At 37.7% G+C, this 20,638-nt stretch overlaps 1 protein-coding gene across 19 annotated transcripts in view; it reads left to right on the plus strand.

Moving 5' to 3' along the window:
- Positions 1-20,638, plus strand: part of MAGI1 (membrane associated guanylate kinase, WW and PDZ domain containing 1) — a 675,347-nt gene that overhangs the window by 575,089 nt on the left and 79,620 nt on the right. For 10 of the 19 annotated variants that reach the window (XM_007984898.3, XM_007984906.3, XM_007984907.3 and 7 more), the window contains exons 7-10: positions 4,338-4,373; positions 9,529-9,586; positions 12,900-13,045; positions 15,698-15,790. In XM_007984898.3, coding sequence (XP_007983089.3) covers positions 4,338-4,373; positions 9,529-9,586; positions 12,900-13,045; positions 15,698-15,790 — 333 coding nt within the window. Of the gene's footprint in view, positions 1-4,334; positions 4,374-9,528; positions 9,587-12,899; positions 13,046-15,697; positions 15,791-20,638 lie in introns of all 19 variants that reach the window. The other 9 variants (XM_073009956.1, XM_038002515.2, XM_038002516.2 and 6 more) reach the window with 2 other exon arrangements.

Here is a 20,638-nt window from a genome sequence, read left to right on the forward strand (position 1 = left end):
CCCAAATGAAAAAAAAAAAAAATTAAAACAGAGCTACTGTGTCCCTTTTCAGTACACCAACGTCTATCCCAAGTTTTACCAAAATTATTTTTTGATGTGGAAAAATGAAAAGGGAAATGGTTTGCTTTGCTCTGCTTTGCTACTCATTATTCAAGTCTGGCATGTGAATTAGTATATAAATATTAAATATGTATTTTACTGTAAGATAACAACATTATTAATTTGTCCTATAGTGCAGAATTCTTGTATATATAAACTTGAAGATTTTTTGAAAATGCAAGGCAGTAAAGTATAATACTGTCAAAACCTTGTACTCCACGATCCTTCTGTTATACATGGTTTACAGATTACATTAAATGACATAGACTATTGTGTCGGTATTTATCTGAGTTATTTAAAATGGAAACAAAAGTCCTTCTAACTTAGGAGGCATGACCAAGATGCTTGTTTTATTTTGATTGCTTTGTTTCATTCCTGAAGAAGGAATATAACAGGTTCATTCAGCTGCGGTATTTTGCATGCTTGGGAGATAATGGACTCTACTGATTATTTCAGTATTCTGTTTAACATATAATACCAGTTGAGTATCCCTGATCCCAAAATTTGAAGTCCAAAATGCTCCAAAATTGGCCAGGCATGGTGTGGCTCACACCTGTAATCCCAGCACTTTGGGAGGCTGAGGCAGGAGGATCACTTGAGCCAAGGAGTTTGAGACCAGCCTGGGCAACAAGGTGAGATCTTGACTCTACAAATAATAAAACAAAAATTAGCTGGGCGTGTTGGCATGTGCCTGTGGTCCCAGCTACTTGGGAGGCTAAGACAAAAGGATCACCTGAGCCCAAGAGTAGGAGGCTGCAGAGAGCTGTGATTGTGCCACTACACTCCAGCCTGAGTGACAGAGAGAGACCCCGTCTTAAAGAAACAAACAAAACAACAACATGCTCCAAAATACAAAACGTTTTGAGTGTCACCATGATGCTCAAAGGAAATGTTCACTGGAGCATTTTCGATCTTGGATTTTCGGATTAGGGATGCTGAACCAGTAAGTATATTACGCAAGTATCTCCCAATCTGAAAATATGCAAAATCTGAAACCCTTTTGATTCCAACCATTTTGGATAATACTCAACCTGCACATAAATAACCAATTTTCAAAGATCAGAGCATAAAACACATTCAACCCTAAAACTTCGTGGAACAATAATTTAATCATTATTTGATGCCTTATGATTTTGAAAGTAATTTAGGCACTCATTACCATAGGGTCTTCAATGTCAATATCCTTTTTGTAATTATTCTGGGAATGTATGAAAATGCCTGTTAATACAATATTATAAATGATAGAATATTGCAATAGCTTTTACTGAGAAAAACTGTACATAGATTAAAAGTATTGAATAGAATTGACATTTTTGTTACCAAATCTAGTAATTTTTAATTCTTAAAATTATCTTTTTGTATGAATGTTATTTCCTTTGGAACAAGAATATATTCATACCAAATGCAATTAGTTTAGTAATTATCTCTTTAATATTAGAATTCATATATTCTGTATCTAGTAGAAATTCTATGTGTACCTGTGTGCCTGTACACACAAACAGTATAAATATATAATCAGATTATGATAAGTATAAGTTTGCGTTTTCTGTTGCCAGTTAACGCAAAGCTGCCTTGTTATTATATTATAACACAAAGCAGAAAAACATATTGGTTGCAAATATTGTCCCTGTATTTCTTTCTGTTCTCTGTAGGTCATACATATGGGGTGTAACAGTATAGCATCATACTTAATTATTGTAAAGATTTAATATGTTCTATTTCCTATCTCAGAAAATCGAGAAACTAGTTTGAGATTTTGATATTAGTGAATGACTCCTTCTGTCGTTGTTGTGTCCAGTTCAGTTAGAAGCCCTCAACCTTGCCTTTGAACTCCAGGCCAATATTTTAATCCACCTGATTGGTAATGTCAACGGTTGTCTCAAAGAGACTTCTGACTCAGTCATATTAAAACCATTAAAACTGATTATCTTTCCCCCCAAATTTGGTCCTCTCTAAGTGTTTCCTGTCTCCGTTCCTGGTAAATTTATGCATACTCAAAATTCCCCCTTGAACTGTCACTTTTTTTCACTCCTATTTCTAACCTGTGAACCAGCTAAATTCACTTGGCATCCTAAATATCTCTTGGATCCATTCACTATTTTTTTCACCGCGTCTACCATTCTCCTCTGGGGTCATGCTCATCTCCCATACAGACTCTTTTCACTCTCCTTTTTATGTTGCACTGGGAGCAGTCTTTTAAAATGTAAATGTGATGATGTTATCACTGACAACCTCCACAGGGTCTGCTTAGGAAATGCCAAGTCCATAGCTTGCTTCTCTGAGCCCTGTGTGGTCAACCTCTCTAGGTTTTCTCACACTATTTCTCTGCTCTCTGCTCTCTGCTCTCTGCTCTCTGCTCTTCATCCCCACTAGTCCTCATTGAGTTCCTGCCTCATGTCAGTTAAATGTGCATTTCTGTCTTAGAATACCCTTACATTTCACTATACTCTTACATTTCACAATAGTTATTGAATACTTTCTATATGTCACGTGCATCCTAGGTATGCATATCCTTCAGGTTATATTTCAGGGAATTTTTCCATGACTTTGCCCCCAAAGATATGATTAGATCACTCATGTATCTTACTCTATTGAGAACTTATCATGATTTTAATTTTAGTTTTATTCGTGTGAGCTTTGGATTTGTCTCCTATTCTGGAAAAGCAGAGATGTCTGATTGTGTTTTTGAGACAGAGTCTCGCTCTGTTACCCAGGCTGGAGTGCAGTGGCACGATCTCTGCTCACTGCAACCTCTGCCTCCCTGTTCAAGCGATTATCCTGCCTCAGCCTCCCGAGTAGCTGGGATTACAGGTGAGCGCCACATGCCTAATTTTTTTGTATTTTTAACAGAGTCGGGTTTTCACCATGTTGGCCAGGCTGGTCTTGAACTCCCAACCTCAGGTGATCCACCCGGCTTGACCTCCCAAAGTGCTGGGATTACAGGCGTGAGACACCATGGCTGGCCCCTGATTGTGTTCATTTTGATATGTCACCTAGCATAGTGACTGGCAAGACCTGTTTATCATAGGTCTTGATAAATAACTACTGAAGAAGTGAACAAATGCTCCCAAAGACATTAGATAATATACAAGTGGGCATTTTCACAGGTAACTGTGTGTAAATGAGATTCTCCTTTTAAGAAACAGTGCCAATCAAAACTTACCATTGGCATTGGGATCATTTTTAAATTAAGAGTTTACAAGGTGTCTAGGCCCATGTTGGTTATTTAAGTCAATCATTGATTGATTAGTTCATTCATTCATCAACAAATATTTAGTACCTAACATGTGCAGAAAGCTACACTGGGCACTGATCCTATTGTGGTGGTGAAAACAGGCTCGATCCCTGTGTTTGTGAAGCTTATAGGAGCCACTTGCCCTATAGCTGGGGAAACATTATGTATGAAATGATTTTTGTGTGTTCTCCTGTGTTTCCTTCTCAGTAATAAAATGTTTTACTGACAGCAAGAGGAGGAGGTCAAGAATGGAAAGGATTTGGACTTGTTTTGCTCACTGAAATTTTTGAGGACATTTTAATTCTAATATTTCTGAGCTGCTTGACTTAGAAAGCGTGTGTGTGTGTGTGCGCGCGCGCGTGTGTTGTGTGTGTTCTCACAAAATCAATAAAATGCCTCCCAACACTCCTTCAGGGCAGTTTTCAAGGCTTTCTTCCTTGATATATTTTATCTTGACATAATTCATCTTTCCAGCTCCTTTTTGAAAGACATCAAAGTTAGCTCATTATATAGTCCACACTCAATTTGACCTCACCTTCCATTTTTCAAGCAGCACTGTTACTTGTAAGTTAAATAATGCTTTAATTGTGAGTATAATTGCCTCACTGATTAGAGGATTATTGAAGGATTAAAAGGACTGATATTGAAAGTCTGACAGCTTTGTTTACTCCCAATAAGGTCTGTAATAAGTGACTTCCCACTTAAGAACATTGAAACCGCAAAGGTATTTGTCATCTTTTACAACCAATCAAATCCTATTTTGACATGCAAGGAAATGAGCCATATAATTATTTTGCCAATATCAGCTCTTCCTGTTTTGTGATTTACACTGAGGTCGCAAGTTTACTATCCAAGCCAATGAAATAAGCCACAATGCAGGTAAGGACGAACTAGAGTGATGTGTTTGCTGCTGTTTTCCTGAGGAGATTTCCTTTCTTGGTGCTGGTGTCTGAATTTTGCTTTCTCTCTTTTCTGTCTCATTCCTGCTATTCCTTTGGAGAAGAAGGGGTACACACCGAGGAGCTGGACAGTGAACTAGGTAAACCCTTCCTGCCTGCTGCTGCTGCATGACACGTGCATGACATGGCCTGCATGGTTTTTTCCCCAGTGAATTGCTTAATCCCTCTGTTTCTTTAGTTTGCACTCCTCCAGTTATGATTTTTGTTCTAGCTTATCCAGGAAAGGTCAGTCTCACAACCTGCGTGTCTGACTGCAGGCATCACGCAGAGTTGTAATATATTATGTTTACAAAGAAAATGTCTGACTGAACAGAGACTAGAACGAGAGTTAGCAAATTGGTAATAGGTAGTCTTGTAAAGTGAGGATTGGGAAAGAACCGAAGAGATGCTTGCTGTGTCCCTTGAACTTTTGCATAACCTGTCTCAGTCTTATTTCTTTATTTGTTTAGTGTGGATGGTTATTTGGGTAATACAAAAAAGCCAAGCAGAACAAACAAAAATCTATTAAGACTAGTTTAAGGAGCATTATAGGAGCACTTGCAATAAAAGAAGGTCACTGAGGAATTGAATAGTTAAGACTTAGGATCATGTTGTTATTACATCACAGACCACATGTTGTTGACCTTGCCGTTATAGTGAGTGGTTGTTTATATAGTGATGCAGCACCTATATGTACTGTTTGCCTTAGAGTTGTGTCAATACAAATCAAGTCTTGACTACTCTAGTTATTGTTTAGGAATAATTCATGCTAGCATATGATGCCAAATTCTTGTTTCTTTACTATTGGAATATATTGAATTATGTTCGCTATTAAGTTCAGTCCTTTTATGTTCAACCTTGAACAACATTAAAATTAGTTTGCATTCCATCAGATACATTTACTGATGGATAGATAGGAAAGCATAAATTTCAGCTAAATTGCAGATGAAAGCCTCGGCTGATGGGAAGATTCTTTAGCAATTGAATATTGTTTAAGTAGAAGATTGTTTAACATCAGTATGAGTGGAACTGTAGTAAGATTATTGAATCTGCCTGGCATTTTTGAGATTGCCTGAAGACCTGAAAATATAAATCTATTTAAAACAGATTATTGTATTCATTTGGTTTTCTTTATTTTTGTTACATGAGATAAAGATAATCTGTCTTGGTTGGCTAGAATTATGATAGAATAGAACCAAGCTCTGTTTTTTGTAACATTTGAAACGTACCTGTTGTAATTGATGCACATGCCAACAATGGTCAATAACTATTGATTGATCTATTTTTAAAGGTGTTTAATAAGTTGTCTTTGTGGTCATTGTAGGAGGAATGACTTAAGGTTCACCCTGAATGATAGAACAATTTGAAACTAATTTGATCGAAAAAAGAAATTGTCAATCCAATGATATTAGTTAAAGTAATTGAAAGAGACAGAAATAGGTTTTCCAGACACAAAATGAGTGTCTTAATCATTTGTTCAGCCAATTTCAACTACTCTTGCTACCTGAGTAATATGTGTGAGAGATCGCTCTGCTGTCTGCTGGCAGCCAGTGGAGATAGCACAGCTGTGTACAGGGGCACAACCTTATTTGCTTCTCTGGAAATTTGAATTTGAAATTTTCAGGAAAGATGTTTCTGCATTTTACCCATATGTAACTGTGATATCGTGGAGACTTACTTATGCTGTTAAAGACTCTAAACATGAGTTGTCTTGGCTTTCTCTGGGTTCAGATCAAGCGGTCTGACTCCCCTGCTTACTGGCTATGCAAACTTTGAGAAGCTATTCACCTTCTTTTAGCTTCCCTTTCCTTATCCATAAAGGGGCTGAAAGAGGAGCTCCCATGGTCCTTATGAGGTGATTTAATGAAAGTGTGTTTTATTATTTGTCCCTGTGATCAACACATGCTATTAGCTATTTGCAGCTTTATTATTTATTACCTAATTCCCTCTTCTTGGATTTTTCCATACTTCCTTATGGTACTTTTTTCCATTAACACAGCGCAAGGGAGGAATGTGTTCTATACTATAGAAATGACCCAAATGTGTTCTTGTAGGAAGGGTAGAGATAAAAAAAAAAAAAAAAAAAAAAACCTTTGATTTTTGCTTGCACATGTCCACTGTGTAAAGAGTAGCACACGTGCACACACACTGTTTTCTGTTGCATTCACTTCAGATTCTGTTGACAAGCTCACTGCTCATTTTCTTAATAAGAGGGTCCTAATTTCAAACAATAGCAACTGTCAGGTTTTCAGTGAACAATGCAATTCCAGATGTGACAAGGAAACCCTCTTTGTAATCGGCCTCTGAGAGGCGTGGGCAGTTGGCTTGGGTGTTGGACACAGATCATTTGATTATAGAGTTGTCATTTCTGAACTCTGTTGTTTGAGCTGGGTCAGTTGCTCCATTATGTACTTTGGTTTGCAGAATTTATCACGTCCTCTGCAGACATCTCCCCAGAATTAAAAAGCACCTGCAGAACCTTCTTTTGGAATTATAGGGTGTTCATATGGTGAAACCAACTAGGGGGGATAGAGCCAAGAAAATAAGTTCTTCTCCCAACCAAAACTAAGTCACAGTTTTGAAATGTATTTCTGGTTTTGAACATGATTTTCAATCTATACACAGACAAATCTCTTTGAAAAGAACTTAGAACCTTTGCTCAATATTTGCTCTGTGGAGACAAAATAGTGCAGCATGAGATTTTCAGAGGCAGGAGTAGCAAGTACACAGGCCACAGACATCTGTCTTACTCCTTTTGTGCTTTCCTGGAGCAGCTGCGACTTGTGGGCACTTTCTAAGTACCAGGAACTGTGCTAAGGGTTTAGAAGTATCCTTGTTTAATCCACCACTGACTTTTGAGGTAAACCCAGGAGAAAGATATGGTTCAGAGATGTTAAGTAAGTAGCCCAAAGCCACAGAGTAGTAGGCCTAAATGAAAGAACTAAAGCTCAATCTTATATCTGGGCAATGCCAAAAGGATCTTAGCCACCTGAAATCTCTGTGATAGGTTGTGCAGTCTCATCTGCTCCCTGACTGTGGTTAGTCATATGAGGATTCCTTTTTAAGAGTCTTTAGAGTGTTTGCTTAAAAAATTATAGTGTCATTATTTTCTGGACTTAAGTATTTTCTACCTTTTTCAGTTTTTTAGAACCAAATGGCAAATTCTAGGACAAACATCTTCCTATTTAAAATCGATGACCCATTTCTATTTTAAGCATTAGGAGACTAATTTCTATGATTAAGTTAATCACCACATTGGAAGTGAGAAACTGTCTTTTCAGTTTCTGGAGTTTGCTCATCTGTTCCAAAAGATGTGTTTAAACTGACGAGTGTCCAGAGATGCTAGTTGACTGGCCCCATTTTTCAACTCTAGAATATTAAGTTGTTGACTAGGCACTAGGAAAGAAGTCACGGGTACCTTCTTTTCTAGTACTCTCCTCGGATCTCTATCAAAGCACATACCACGTGGCTGAATTTTCTGCTTAATACCCTCAGGCAAACAGTAGGCATTCAACAAATGTTTGTCAAATTAATAATTGAGTAACTTGAAAGCTTAATATTTCCCCTGTTTTATCTAAAGATAATCAGGCCACATACTTCAGGTTGCAGATTTTGAAAAGAGATGGTGTTTCTGTGGAACTTAATGCAGTCTCCTCACGCCCACCCACCCTTCTGCCCTGTACAAATGTATGACTGTGCACCAATTTGCATTTTTTTAATCTTCGATTTCCCAACTCTTTGGAAATATTTTCCTGGTTCATTTTCATTTAAATGGTAATTTCCAGCTTTGTAAGGGGAAAGCATTTCCCAGGCATTTAATTTGCATCGGTCCGCAAGACTCAGTATATAAAAATGCCGAGTTGTATCAACATCTGCAAATTGGACCTGTCTTGCATTTTAGTAGCTTGTGTGTCCTATAAGTCAAAGACTTCTTTAAAACCTGCTAAATGTTTTTTCTTTTTAATTTAGAAGAAAAGAGGGGAAAACCTGTCTCTTTGTTTGCAAACAAGTAACATGTGGAGCAAAAACCATGAAATTAATGTCTCTTGATGTGCAGCCAAATCTGAACAAAACATAAACTTTAAGTAATTAGTCTGTATAAGTTTGTATGCATGTGCATGGCTCCACCTCAGTCTGGAACTGTTTGTAGCATATGTAAGCCTTCTGCCCTGATGACATGATCATTATTTAAATTAGTGACCACATGATTCCTTGAATTAAACAAAAATCTATTTCAAATATTTCAAGTCTGTAGTATTCTATCAAAGTTGGTCTTAATACCTACTTCTAGGACTAATTATTCACTTTAGAGTGTGGTATTACGTAAGTTTGCCTTGACTACATATCAGGGAAGCTTTAAAATTAAGTTGAATAACTGTTGTTCTGCCTGAAAGCGTTGTTTAATGACAAAAAAACACAACCTAGTCCCTTCTTTCACCAAGTAAAATAATATGGTGCAGTGGGCCTTTCCACAACAGATTCCTGTTCAGACAGAACTATTACCTGTTTAATAAAGTTTTGGTCTTTGATATGAAACCTTAGGAAGTTCTGTAGAGCGTGGTTGAGTTTTCAGAAAGGCACATACATCCCCTAGTGTGATGGTACCACCACATTTAAAGAAATAAAATCGTCCACCTTAGATAATGAGCTTTCCGGGATCAGGAGCTATGTTATTGCTTTCACAGGTTAAGTGCTGGAAATGATGGGCCAGCCCAGAGATAGCAAGAGTGATAGATGTGTGCAGTTAAAAAACCCAACTACATTTTCATTAGGAACAAGGAGAAAATAAGATGCAGATTTTATTTTATTTCAAGGAGAGCAAAGCAACACTACTGTACTGAAAATGAAACATTAATTTTCATCCATTTTTGCTTGTGTAATAAGATGGCCTAGAAACAAAATGAGAAAACTGTGAACATTTAAGATAGGAACTATGCATTCAAGGCAAGTTTAACCTATATTTTCATTAAAATCTAATATAATAGTGATTTAGAATAAAGGCATCCGGAGCTGCATTTTATTAAATTTTATTTTCTTGCATTAAATACCAGTCAGTAGATGAAGAATTGCTCTTCATGTAGAAAAATACACTGATAAAAAAATAGATACTTTTTTGGGGGGGTTAGGATATACAGTTTTAATTGGATTTAAAGCATTTTTATGAGTCTTTCTCTTTTTGCCTAACTCAGTTGTTGAAAATACCCAGGCTCTTCAGTAATATGCTCTTCTTGCCCTAAATGTTCTTTTATTTTTCAGAACTGCCTGCTGGTTGGGAAAAGATTGAAGACCCTGTCTATGGTATCTACTATGTAGAGTAAGTGCCCATTCACAATCCACACATTAGTTTATACTTCTCTATAATTATGTACATTTGTGTTAAGTACAGCCTGACATCATTAAAAGGCACAAACCAATTAACAATGTTAATTTTATGATAAAAATATGTATGCATATTTTAATGAATGAGAAAATATTCAATAAATCTGAAAATAGCAAATCATATTATTAAATTCACATGGGCAGGATCCATGTCTTTTATTCACCACTGCATCACAAAGGCCCAACATGGTCCTGGCATATGGCAGGTACTTAATGAGTGTTAGTTGAATGAATGAATGAGAAAAGCCAGGATTCAGTAGACCAGATGAAGAGAGATTGTTTATCTTTACAAGGAGTATCTGATTTGTCTACTTTTTGCTCTGACTAGATCTGAACTCCTTAGCGATTACTTCTTTATTCATTCACACATTCCAAAAGGTTCAGCCAGGTAATTTATGAAATGTTGCCAGGATTGAGGAGAAAATGGAGAACTAGCCTAGGATGCAGACCTTGTGTGTTTCTTTGTTTCTCTCTTGCCTGAGGTTCTTGTTTCCCATTTTTAAAAGTCTAAAACCCTCGTGACTTCTTTATTGTGTGTCTTGTTCTAGCATTGGGCTCCCACTTTTTCCTTTCATCAAAACTATTGATTGATAGGATGATACTAAAAGAAACAAACCAAAGGTTAGGCCATTGAAAAGAAAAAAAAAAAAAAAAAGCTTTGTATTATATAACTTCCTCTGAGAAAAATGAGAGGTAACAAATAAAAGTTCCTTCAAAAGAAGCGAATGCCATATAAATGTTGTAGAAACATAATCCTGCCTGCCACACTCAAGATGTAACTATCATATTTTCTTTCCTTTTTGCTGCTGGTGATGAAAAGTCATTTGTATAATACCCTGGTGATAAGAACATAAGACAAAAAACGTGCCAGGCCATAAAATAGATGCCCAGCATCTTATTGTAAAAATTATGAGTTCAGTATAGCAAGTGTCCTTGGCCAATACTAACTTTCACCTCCACTTTGCCTGACAAGAGGGATTGGTAATATGGGGCATCAGAGAGGCAAACTTGGCTGTCCCTCTGACCCTCAGAAAATAAATTTCTGTTGCGTGCCCCAAAGATCATCTTTCTCATAGATGTACTGTGGGGTTTTTACTATATGAAGCTCATTTTGAATTGTCCCTCAACTAATTTATGCATTAAGAGAGAGCAGGAACAGATGACAAAAGCTTTGATGGGTGAAGACAAAATTTGTTATCTTACCATAGAGTTCTCCCTGTGTCTTTTCAGACTTATGTGCCTGTTAATGGTAGACCATTTCTTAGAATGAAATTGCTGCAAGAATTAGGAAATAAACATGTAGGCCTTTAATAGAAATTAAGAGCAATCAGTCTATCCATTCTATTGATAAGCCTGCTTAAAAAAATAAAGCCTAGCTTTAAAAAAAACTTAGAGTTCTAAATAATCATAATAGTATGCTTCTAAACTTCTAATAAACTATTATTTTGAATTAATAAAAATAAGTCCGGGCATGGTGGCTCATGCCTGTAATCCCAGCATTTTGGGAGGCCAGAGGAGGTGGATCACTTGAGGTCAGGAGTTCAAGACCAGCCTGGCCTGCATAGTGAAACCCCATTTCTACTGAAAATACAAAAATTAGCCAGGTATGGTGATGCACACTTGTAGTCTCAGCTACTCGGGAGGCTGAGGCAGGAGAATCGCTTGAACCTGGGAGGCAGAAGTTGCAGTGAGCCAAGATCACACCACTGCACTCTAGCCTGGGTGACAGAGACTCTGTCTCAAAAAAAAAAAACAAAAAACAGAAAAACATATATGTATATGCTTACGTTGTGTGTGTATATGTATGGTGTATATATGTGTGTGTGTATATATATGGTGTGTGTGTATATATACACACATATACATATATATGGTGTGTGTGTATATATGTGTGTGTGTGTATATACATATATGGCATGTGCCACCATACCCGGCTAATTTTTGTATTTTTAATAGAAATCGGGTTTCACCATGTAGGCCAGGCTGGCCTCAAACTCCTGACCTCATACATGTGTGTGTGTATACATATATATACACATATATGTGTGTGTATATACATATATACATGTACCTACACTAAATAAGGCCATAGCAAAAAAAAATTTGTATATGTGTGCATATATAGAGGTGTGTGTATGCGTGTGTGTATTTTGCATTTTGCCATGCAGGGCCTAATTAGTTTTGTAGCCATCTAAGTGTTTGGATCTTTGTCATTTTGAGCACATCACGTCTACTTAGTTAACTTTATTTGGAGTCTCTCTGCCTAAGGCCTGTACTTTTAATTGTCCCTCCATGTTTAGTGATCAAAATAGTTAACAGATGTGAGTCGAGTTCTTTGTTTAACTTCATTGTTTGGATGAATGCTTATGCTTCTGTGAACCCTACTGTAGACAGTTACACAGCAGTTCTGGCATTGTATGTTATAGACAGTGCCACACAGCCACTTTAATCTCATTTTTCAATAATTCCTTAATCTACTTCTTGTTGAATTAAAGCAGCTTCCCCTGTCAGGTGGTATCTTGGACATTTGGAAGGAGGTCAGTGGTTAAAATCCTGGGATTTGAAAGCAGAAAACCCTGAGCTTGCATGCCTGTTTACTGCTTACTAGCTATATTATGCTAGATGAATTATTTAACTGCCCAGACACTTATTTTCCTTATTCATAAGATATGAATAAAAATAGGACTTACCTCCTGGCATTTACTGAGGAGTTTTAAATAAAATGCATATAAAACTAGTAGCCAGTGCTTAGTGCATATAAGCAGTCAGTAATGGAAACTTTTCGTTTTTATTTCCTCTTTCTTTTTTTTTTTTTTTTTTTTTTTTTGAGACGGAGTCTTGCTCTGTATCCCGGGTTGGACTGCAGTGGCCGGATCTCAGCTCACTGCAAGCTCCGCCTCCCGGGTTTACGCCATTCTCCTGCCTCAGCCTCCGGAGTAGCTGGGACTACAGGCGCCCGCCACCTCGCCCGGCTAGTTTTTTGTATTTTTAGTAGAGACGGGGTTTCACCGTGTTAGCCAGGATGGTCTCGATCTCCTGACCTCGTGATCCGCCTGTCTCGGCCTCCCAAAGTGCTGGGATTACAGGCTTGAGCCACCGCGCCCGGCGAACTGAGCATTTTAACACACAAGGGTTAGCATCTCAGACCACCTGCTTTGCTCAGTTTGAATCCAGGGACTTGGTCTGATTGGCATTTTGCTGGTGGGATGAAGTGTTTCAAGCTGAATACTATTTGCTGTCTTCCCCAGCCACATCAACAGGAAGACACAATATGAGAACCCAGTTCTCGAAGCCAAACGGAAGAAGCAGCTTGAGCAGCAGCAACAGCAACAGCAACAGCAGCAGCAACAGCAGCAGCAGCAGCAGCAGCAGCAGCAGCAACAGCAGACAGAAGGTTGGCCTCTTTCCTCGAGGCTTTTTCTTGAGCAGGGGAGCATGGGGCGAAATCTGAGCGCTGACACCCTCGTGTGGTCAGAACTGGCCTTGATGATTGAGTCCTCTCTTGCCACACTGAAGAGTTAATGTCCTGTGGGGAGGAAGAGAACCCCATCTCCATGTTCCTCTGGATGGCCAAAGTGGAGATCCTAATTCAAAGGCACCCAAATCTCCCCTTTAATTTAGAAAGGAGCATCGTTAGATCAGAGAACTTTGGGGAAGTTGTTCTCTCGCCCCCGCAGTATTTGCATTGCAACTGGTAGCTAAATCCAAACCACTTTTAGCATTTTTTACTTTAAGTGGAGTTACTGGGCATGAAACTAACTTTTAATTTTAGGAACATTACATGCAAAGAATCAGAAAGAGCTGGTAGTTTGGGGTGCTTTTTAAAAATTACAGACTAATTCATGCTGTTTGTAAAAATATGGGCAGTTCAGGAGTATAGAACATTAAATTCTCCCCTGCTTGCCCCCTTCCCATTTTTGGAGATAAGCCCTGTACAGAAATTTTCTAGGGATATACATATATGCATATTTTAACAAAAATCTTATAATAATTTATACATATATAGTATGTATGTGAGACCTTTCTCACTTTTTATTTCTTGCACATATTTCAAAGTTAGCTAATATAGATTTAGCTTATACTTTTTAATGGTTACATAATGTTCCATTTTATGAATGCCTCTGTTTTATTTAGCCATTCGTTTATTATTAGATCCTCTGGCTTTCCCCACTTTTTCATTCTGATCTTTTGGAATCATAGGCTTAATACTCTCCTCAGTATAATATGTGAATATGAAACAGAATATCAAGTGTAGTGCTTCTGTTACTATAATATTGAATATAATAAATATAAACCATAGCCTACAGGTTGGCAAACTTTTTCTGTAAATAGCCAGTTAGTAAATATTTTAGGCTTCATGATTCATACAGTCAGTCTCTGTTAGAACTACTCACCTCAGCCATTGTAGTATACAAATAGCTGTAGACAATACGTAAATGAATAGATGTAGCTGTGCTCAAATAAAGCTTTATGGGCACTGTAATTTGAACTTCACGTCATTTTTGTATGTCACAAAGTATTCTCTTTTTTATTACTTTTCAACCATTTGAAAATGTAAGTTATTCTTGGCTCACAGGCTATATCTAAACAGGAATTGGCCCCAGATTGGCTAGTGGGCCACAGTTTGCCAACCACTGCCCTGGGCTGTACAGTTTAGAGAGAGTAGGTATGTATGTCTATGTATATTCACCCATTGAAATGTTATCTACCTTAGTCTCTTTTCTAGCTAAAAAGAACTCTTCTCATATACATTTAGTGGGTACAAATGCAGCTTTTGACACATGGGTATATTAAGTGGTGGTGAAGTGTGGAGTTTTAGTGTAGCCATTACCCAAATAGTATACATTGTACCCATTAAGTAGTTTATCATCCTTCATCCCCCTCCAACCCTTCCAAGTTGCCATGGTCTCTTATTCTACACTCCATGTCCATGAGTACACATTATTTAGCTCCCACTCATAAGTGAGGACATGTGATATTTGACTTTCTGTTTCTGAGTTGTTTCACTTAAGATAATGGCCTCTAGTTCCATTCATGTTGCTGGAAAATACATATAATTTTATTCTCTTTTTTATGGTTGAGTAGTGTTCCATGGCATACATACCACATTTTCTTTATCCAGTCATCCACTGATGGACACTTAGGTTGATTCTGTATCTTTGCTATTGTGAACAGTGCTGCAGTAAACATACAAGTGTAGGTATCATTTTGATAGAATGATTTCTTTTTCTTCAGGTAGATACCCAGTAGTGGGACTGCTGGATAGTATGGTGGTTCTGTAGAGGGTGCAGTCATTTACATTCTCACTGATGGTGTATAAGCATTCCCTTTTCTTCACATCCTTATCAACATCTGTTATTTTTTGTCTAAAAAGAATTTTTTAAATGTATCTTTCCTGAGCTGATAAAACTTGGTAGTGTTAGATACCTATTTGAAATAGGTATCATCATGCCGTTTGCAAATGAGAATGTACAATTGAAAGTGTCAGCTGAGCTGGAAGTGATTGTGGGGTGCCATCTCAAGGGTCACTCACTGTGAGTTATGTCTGGCCTTCCAAGGGGAATAAGATCACAATTAGGACCCGGGAGTATTTGTAATAGGTCTCATTTGGATGTCAGAGATAGCAGAAGAGAGCACTATTAGCAATCTGCTGAAATCTACCTTTATCTTCCTCCCTACCTAAGCCAAGCTGGCCTCAGCAGCCCAGCTCATGGGTCTCAATCACATTAGAGAAATTTCTCCCATATACACCTGCCATTAGTTGACTGTATATCTTTCCTGACAGTTTTTAACTGACGTTACCTTGGACTTTCCAGCCAGAGAGAACTGGAGTTTTTATTCATTATCTCATAATATTTCTTTCCCAAAATGTCTTAGACAAGAAAAAAAGAGCTTCATACAGTGAGGTCAGATAACAACTTCTTTTTAATCTAAGCTATCTGCCCTTGGTTTATTGCTTTGGATATTATTAATAATAAGGGGAATCATAAGGAAGTCAATGAGCCATTTGAAGGAAAAATAGGAAACTTTCTTTTCTTTTTCATAGAATGGACAGAAGATCACTCAGCCCTTGTGCCTCCTGTTATTCCAAACCACCCCCCAAGCAATCCAGAGCCAGCCAGAGAAGCTCCACTTCAGGGTAAAGTACTTGTTTTTCTAATTGTGTTATGGTTTTAGATCAAAATCTAATTTTTTTAAAGGTTTTTTAAAAAGTGCGATCTTGTAACCCCCAAGTCATTCCTTTGATAGTGAAAACCATAAATAATAAAAGCAATGATAAATGTATTGTTAGACTTGTCAAGAAAAGTTAGGAATCTTCCTGAATAATTTTTTCCAACTATTTGTAATATTTTAAAAATAAAGACTACTTATTAAATGATCATTCAAACCAACGTTTCTCAATGTCAGCACCACTGCCATTTTGGGGTAAGTAAATCTTTGTTGTGTGGGGCTGTCCTGGGCATTGTGAGATGTCCCCTGGCCACTAGATGCCAGTAGCACACAGCCCACCTCTCATTGTGACAAGGAAATTGTCCCCAGACATTGTCAGATGTCTCTGGGGAGCAAACCCATCCCAAAGATAGGAATCACTGATTTAGAGATCACAGATATTTAATAGTATGTTAAAAAAGGTAAATCTGAAACTCAGCATTAGATATTTCAAGATTCTAGCCAACATACTAGGTTTTGTCTAAGACTTTCCTGTAAATGCAAATGGTTTGATATTGTGTTTTCAGTTCTCATTCCCTATTCTTGCTGCAGTTTTGGTATTTATGCGTGTTTACAACATTTCAATGGATCTTGTTTGTTTACATTCACACATAGGATGAGGCCTTTATAGAGGATTATTCTTGAAAATTGGAAGTTCCAGAACCTTGCAACTTTCAGGCCTCATTCCTCTTAAATTATAGAAAATATTTGTGTTTAGTTTCCTTTTTCTTTTTCTTTTAAACAAGCATCATGTTTGACAGAGTTGGGGAATGTTTGTGGTACAGAAGCAATTTAAAAATACTATAAAATTTTCCTTCCTTTCTACATTTTAAAAGAGATTTAATTGTGTTAGATATAAAATGATAAGTAGAATAATTCATTTTTAAAATTTTAATTCCTTCATTATAATTTTCATAAGAAAGAAATTGTTTCTCTGCTAGCTGACATTGTCATGAGATTAGAATTAATATCAAGTTATGTAAAATAATTTCAGGCATGAATATACTTTTTAATGGTGATAATGGCTTTAATAAAGATAGGATATAGTAGATAATAATATGTTGATTAATATCAGTATGACTGTGGATTCCTCAGTTTTGTGGGTTTTTTTGTAAATATAAAATTCCTTCTGTCAGCTCATGCCTTGTTACCTTCCCCTCTCTCATAGTAAGTTAGCCTCCTTTCAGTTCTTTTAACTAACAAAACTGTGGACCGCTTCTGAGCCTTTGCAGAGGCTGTTCCTTCTATTTGCAGTTTTCTTTTCCTCCTACTTCTTAGTCTGCTAACTCCTGTTCACCTCAGGTCTTTGCTAGATTCCCCTACCACGTTTACTCTTAACCATCCAGTACTTCACATTTATGAAATTTAACCATTGTAATTAGTGTTCATTTATGTGCTATTATTTAACAATAGTTTCCTCATTAGACTTTAAATCCCATGGAGGCAAGAGAATGTGATTGTCTGTTTTTTGTTTTTTCACTGTGAGATAATCCCAAACAAGGCATAATCCGTTGATATCTATTTCTGATGACATTATTGAGTGAAACAGTATCCATCCATCTATCTATCCATCCATCCACATATACATATAGAATAGCCAACCAGACTTTCTTACATAACTATCTTAGAAATTAAGTAAATTAAAGCTGTAAAGGTTCAGGTTCTGGGTGCCAAATGCTTAGTGCACCAACTAAGAATTGAGATGGTATTTATCTGTATTAGACACTTCATCTCAGATTCTTACTTTTCTTTCACTCAACCTTTTGTTTTTTTTCTTTTTTTCTCTTCTTCCTTATTTCCTTATATGTCTTCCTTATTTCCTTAGTTATCTAATGATTGACTAAGACATCCACTGTTGCCTTTGTTCAGGCTGCTATAACAAGTTGCCATAGACTAGGTGGCTTAAACAATGAACATTTATCTATCAGTTCTGGAGAGTCGGAAGTCGAAGATCAAAGTGCTGGCAGATCCAATGTCCAATGAGGGTCCACTTCCTGGTTTACAGATGGCCATTTTCTCACTGTATCCTCGTGTGATGCAGAGTAGAGAGAGAAAGGACTAGTTCTCTTCCTCTTCTTATAAGAATAAGCCCATCATGTGGGCTCCACTCTCATGGTATAATCACCTCCCAAAGGCCCCACTTCTAAATACCATTCCACAGTGTCTGGGAAGGTTCAGGCTCATTGAACTTTCCTTGGGATTGACTCATTTATTCTTACAACCCTTCTACTGTGTAGTCTCTCTGTTGATCCACAGCTTTCAAGCACCTTTATAATCTTTGGAATATAACTGATACCAAAGAAACCAGTTAAAATCCATACGATTTGACTCCAAGTTGTGATTTCAATAAACATTAACCTAGACTTTAGCCTCATTGGTTCTAACTCTGGGTTACCTGCCTACTGGTTAATGTCTTGATTAGCCATCTAGTGTTTAATCTTGGGCAGTATCTAGAATTGACAGACTGTCAGGAAGAAGCCGTATAGCTAATTTGGTTAGATTGTTTGGTAGTAATTTTGCCAAGTTCACAGGCCAACTAAATTCTCCCCTGATCAAGGGTGTACTTCTAATCCCAGCAAGTGATAATTTGGAGATTTGCTCTTATGAAAACTCTCTAGCTTCAAGCTTATGCTTGGAGAGAGATTTTTGCAGCTACCCCTCTACCACACTCACTCTACCACCACCACCATCAAAACAATAACTCATTTATTGAGCTCTTAATTATTTGCCAAGTACCTTCCTAGGCACTTTACCTACATTATCTGCCATGGTTGTTTCTCACAACTATCGTATGAAATAGGTATCATCATTACCTCCATTTATATCTGTGATACTCTGGCAGAGAGGTTTAGTAACTTTCCCAAGGCCATATAGCCACTAAGTAGCAGAGCACAGATTTGAACACTATTCATGAGGAATAGTTTAACTTCTGGTTGAAAGGTTTTTGGCTGTTTTCGTTTTTGTGTGATACCTCATTTGTGTAGTCTAAATCTATGTTGTTCAGTATGGAAGCCACTGGTTACATGTTGCCATTTAAATTTAAATAAATTACAGTTAAAAAATAAAATCAGTTTTTCAGTCTCACTAGCCATATTTCAAGGGCTCAGTGGCCACATGTGACTAGTGGCTGCCGTATTGGACAGTGCAGACACAGAACATTTCCATCATCACAGAAAGTGCCATTAGACAGTACTGGTCTAGGGTATTTAAACAGTAGTGTCAAGAAGTGACATTTCTTCCCCCCGCCTCAGCCTGGCAGGGAAACATGCACCTAAGGTTCATTCAGGTGCAGAGTTTTGGGGCAAGACCCAGAACATCCTGATCAGTGAGTCTAAGGAAGGAGCTGAAAATAGGTACATTTTAAAAAGCTACCCAGGTGATTTTCCCTAGGTAAGACACAACCAAGTCTTACCACTGGTGACTGGTAAACAGAGGTTAGGATATTAGAAAATTACATGTACCACAGGGCTGCAGCTGAGAGCTCCAAATTCCACTGCTTGTGGGGTGAAAAGCATTTCTTTCCAAAAGCTGCATTAACTAATGATCCACCCATATGTAAAAAGGAATAAAATGTGCATAAATGTGAAACCCTCTGATCTTCCCTCCCTTGTTAAACATTGGAAAAGGAAGTCAGTCGTATAATTTCAAAGCTCTGCTCTTGTCTTTATTAAGTTAACATTCTTAGCACAAAATATGTTAATGTATTTTTTTAATTAGATAAACTGCCAGGCACATTTTCACATTTTCTAACTTAGCCTATAATAAGAGTGAAAAGCTCCAACACCCAAACACCTCTTTTCAGCCTTCTCAAAGACATGTTAAGTATCATTTCTATGTGCTTTTATTTGTTCATTCATTCACTCACTCAACAAACATTTTTGGAGCACGTAAAATGTACCAGACAATATTCTAGATATTGGATATACATACAAAAATCCTCATGGAGCTAACATTCTAGTGGTTTTATGTACTTGCGTATCAGTGCCCCTCATGCATGGGAGTGGGGGACAGTAAGAAAACCAAAACAGTAAGATGTATATTCTATTGGAAGGTGGTAAATGCTAAGGACAAAACTGAAGCAGGGAAAAAGGATTGGGAATGTTGGAGGTGCTGCAATTTTTAGCAAGGTGGTTAGGGAAGGTCTTGCTGCGAAAGTAATGGCTGTTGATGATGTCTCTGCGTAACTGAAATGTGTTTCCCTTCAGGGCGCCTGGAATGCCCTAGCAGCACCTGCTGCAGGGGTGTAGGCCACTCACCCTCCTCCCCCTAAAGTAAACTTTGGGGGTTATCTTACCTCACCTCGATTTCCGTCTGATAATTATCTTGGCAGCTGTCTCCCCAAAGCTCTTGGTACAAGTGACACCACCCTCCCGATGCCTTAGCGGATGAGCTTGCCTGGTGAATCCTTCTAAGTCCTGCCTTTCTTTAGCCACTGTGACAGGGCTGTAGTTTGTCAGGCTTCCAGTAAGCTTTAGGACTGTACTAGAGAGCAGGTTAACGAAAGGACCTCCGATTGCCGGCCATTTAAAAGAGCCTTCTTTGCGAGAGCCAGAAACTTTTAAAATATGCAATTAAAAATTGTATGCATGCCCAGAGACCTTTTAAGCCCTTTTAGATATAACTAACCAAAAATAACTTTCTTTCCTAGGTGCCAGGTTCCTAGTGCAGGGGCGTAGGGAACTAATTTCTCCCTCTTTCTCTCTCTCTCTCTGTTTTGGATAACATTTTTGATAGAAAAGAAACAGGGCAGATGGAGAAGCTGTGTGTGGCAAGAACA

The sequence above is a fragment of the Chlorocebus sabaeus genome, chromosome 22 (genome assembly GCF_047675955.1).
Source record: "Chlorocebus sabaeus isolate Y175 chromosome 22, mChlSab1.0.hap1, whole genome shotgun sequence".
In the NCBI taxonomy this organism is placed as follows: Eukaryota; Metazoa; Chordata; class Mammalia; order Primates; family Cercopithecidae; genus Chlorocebus; species Chlorocebus sabaeus.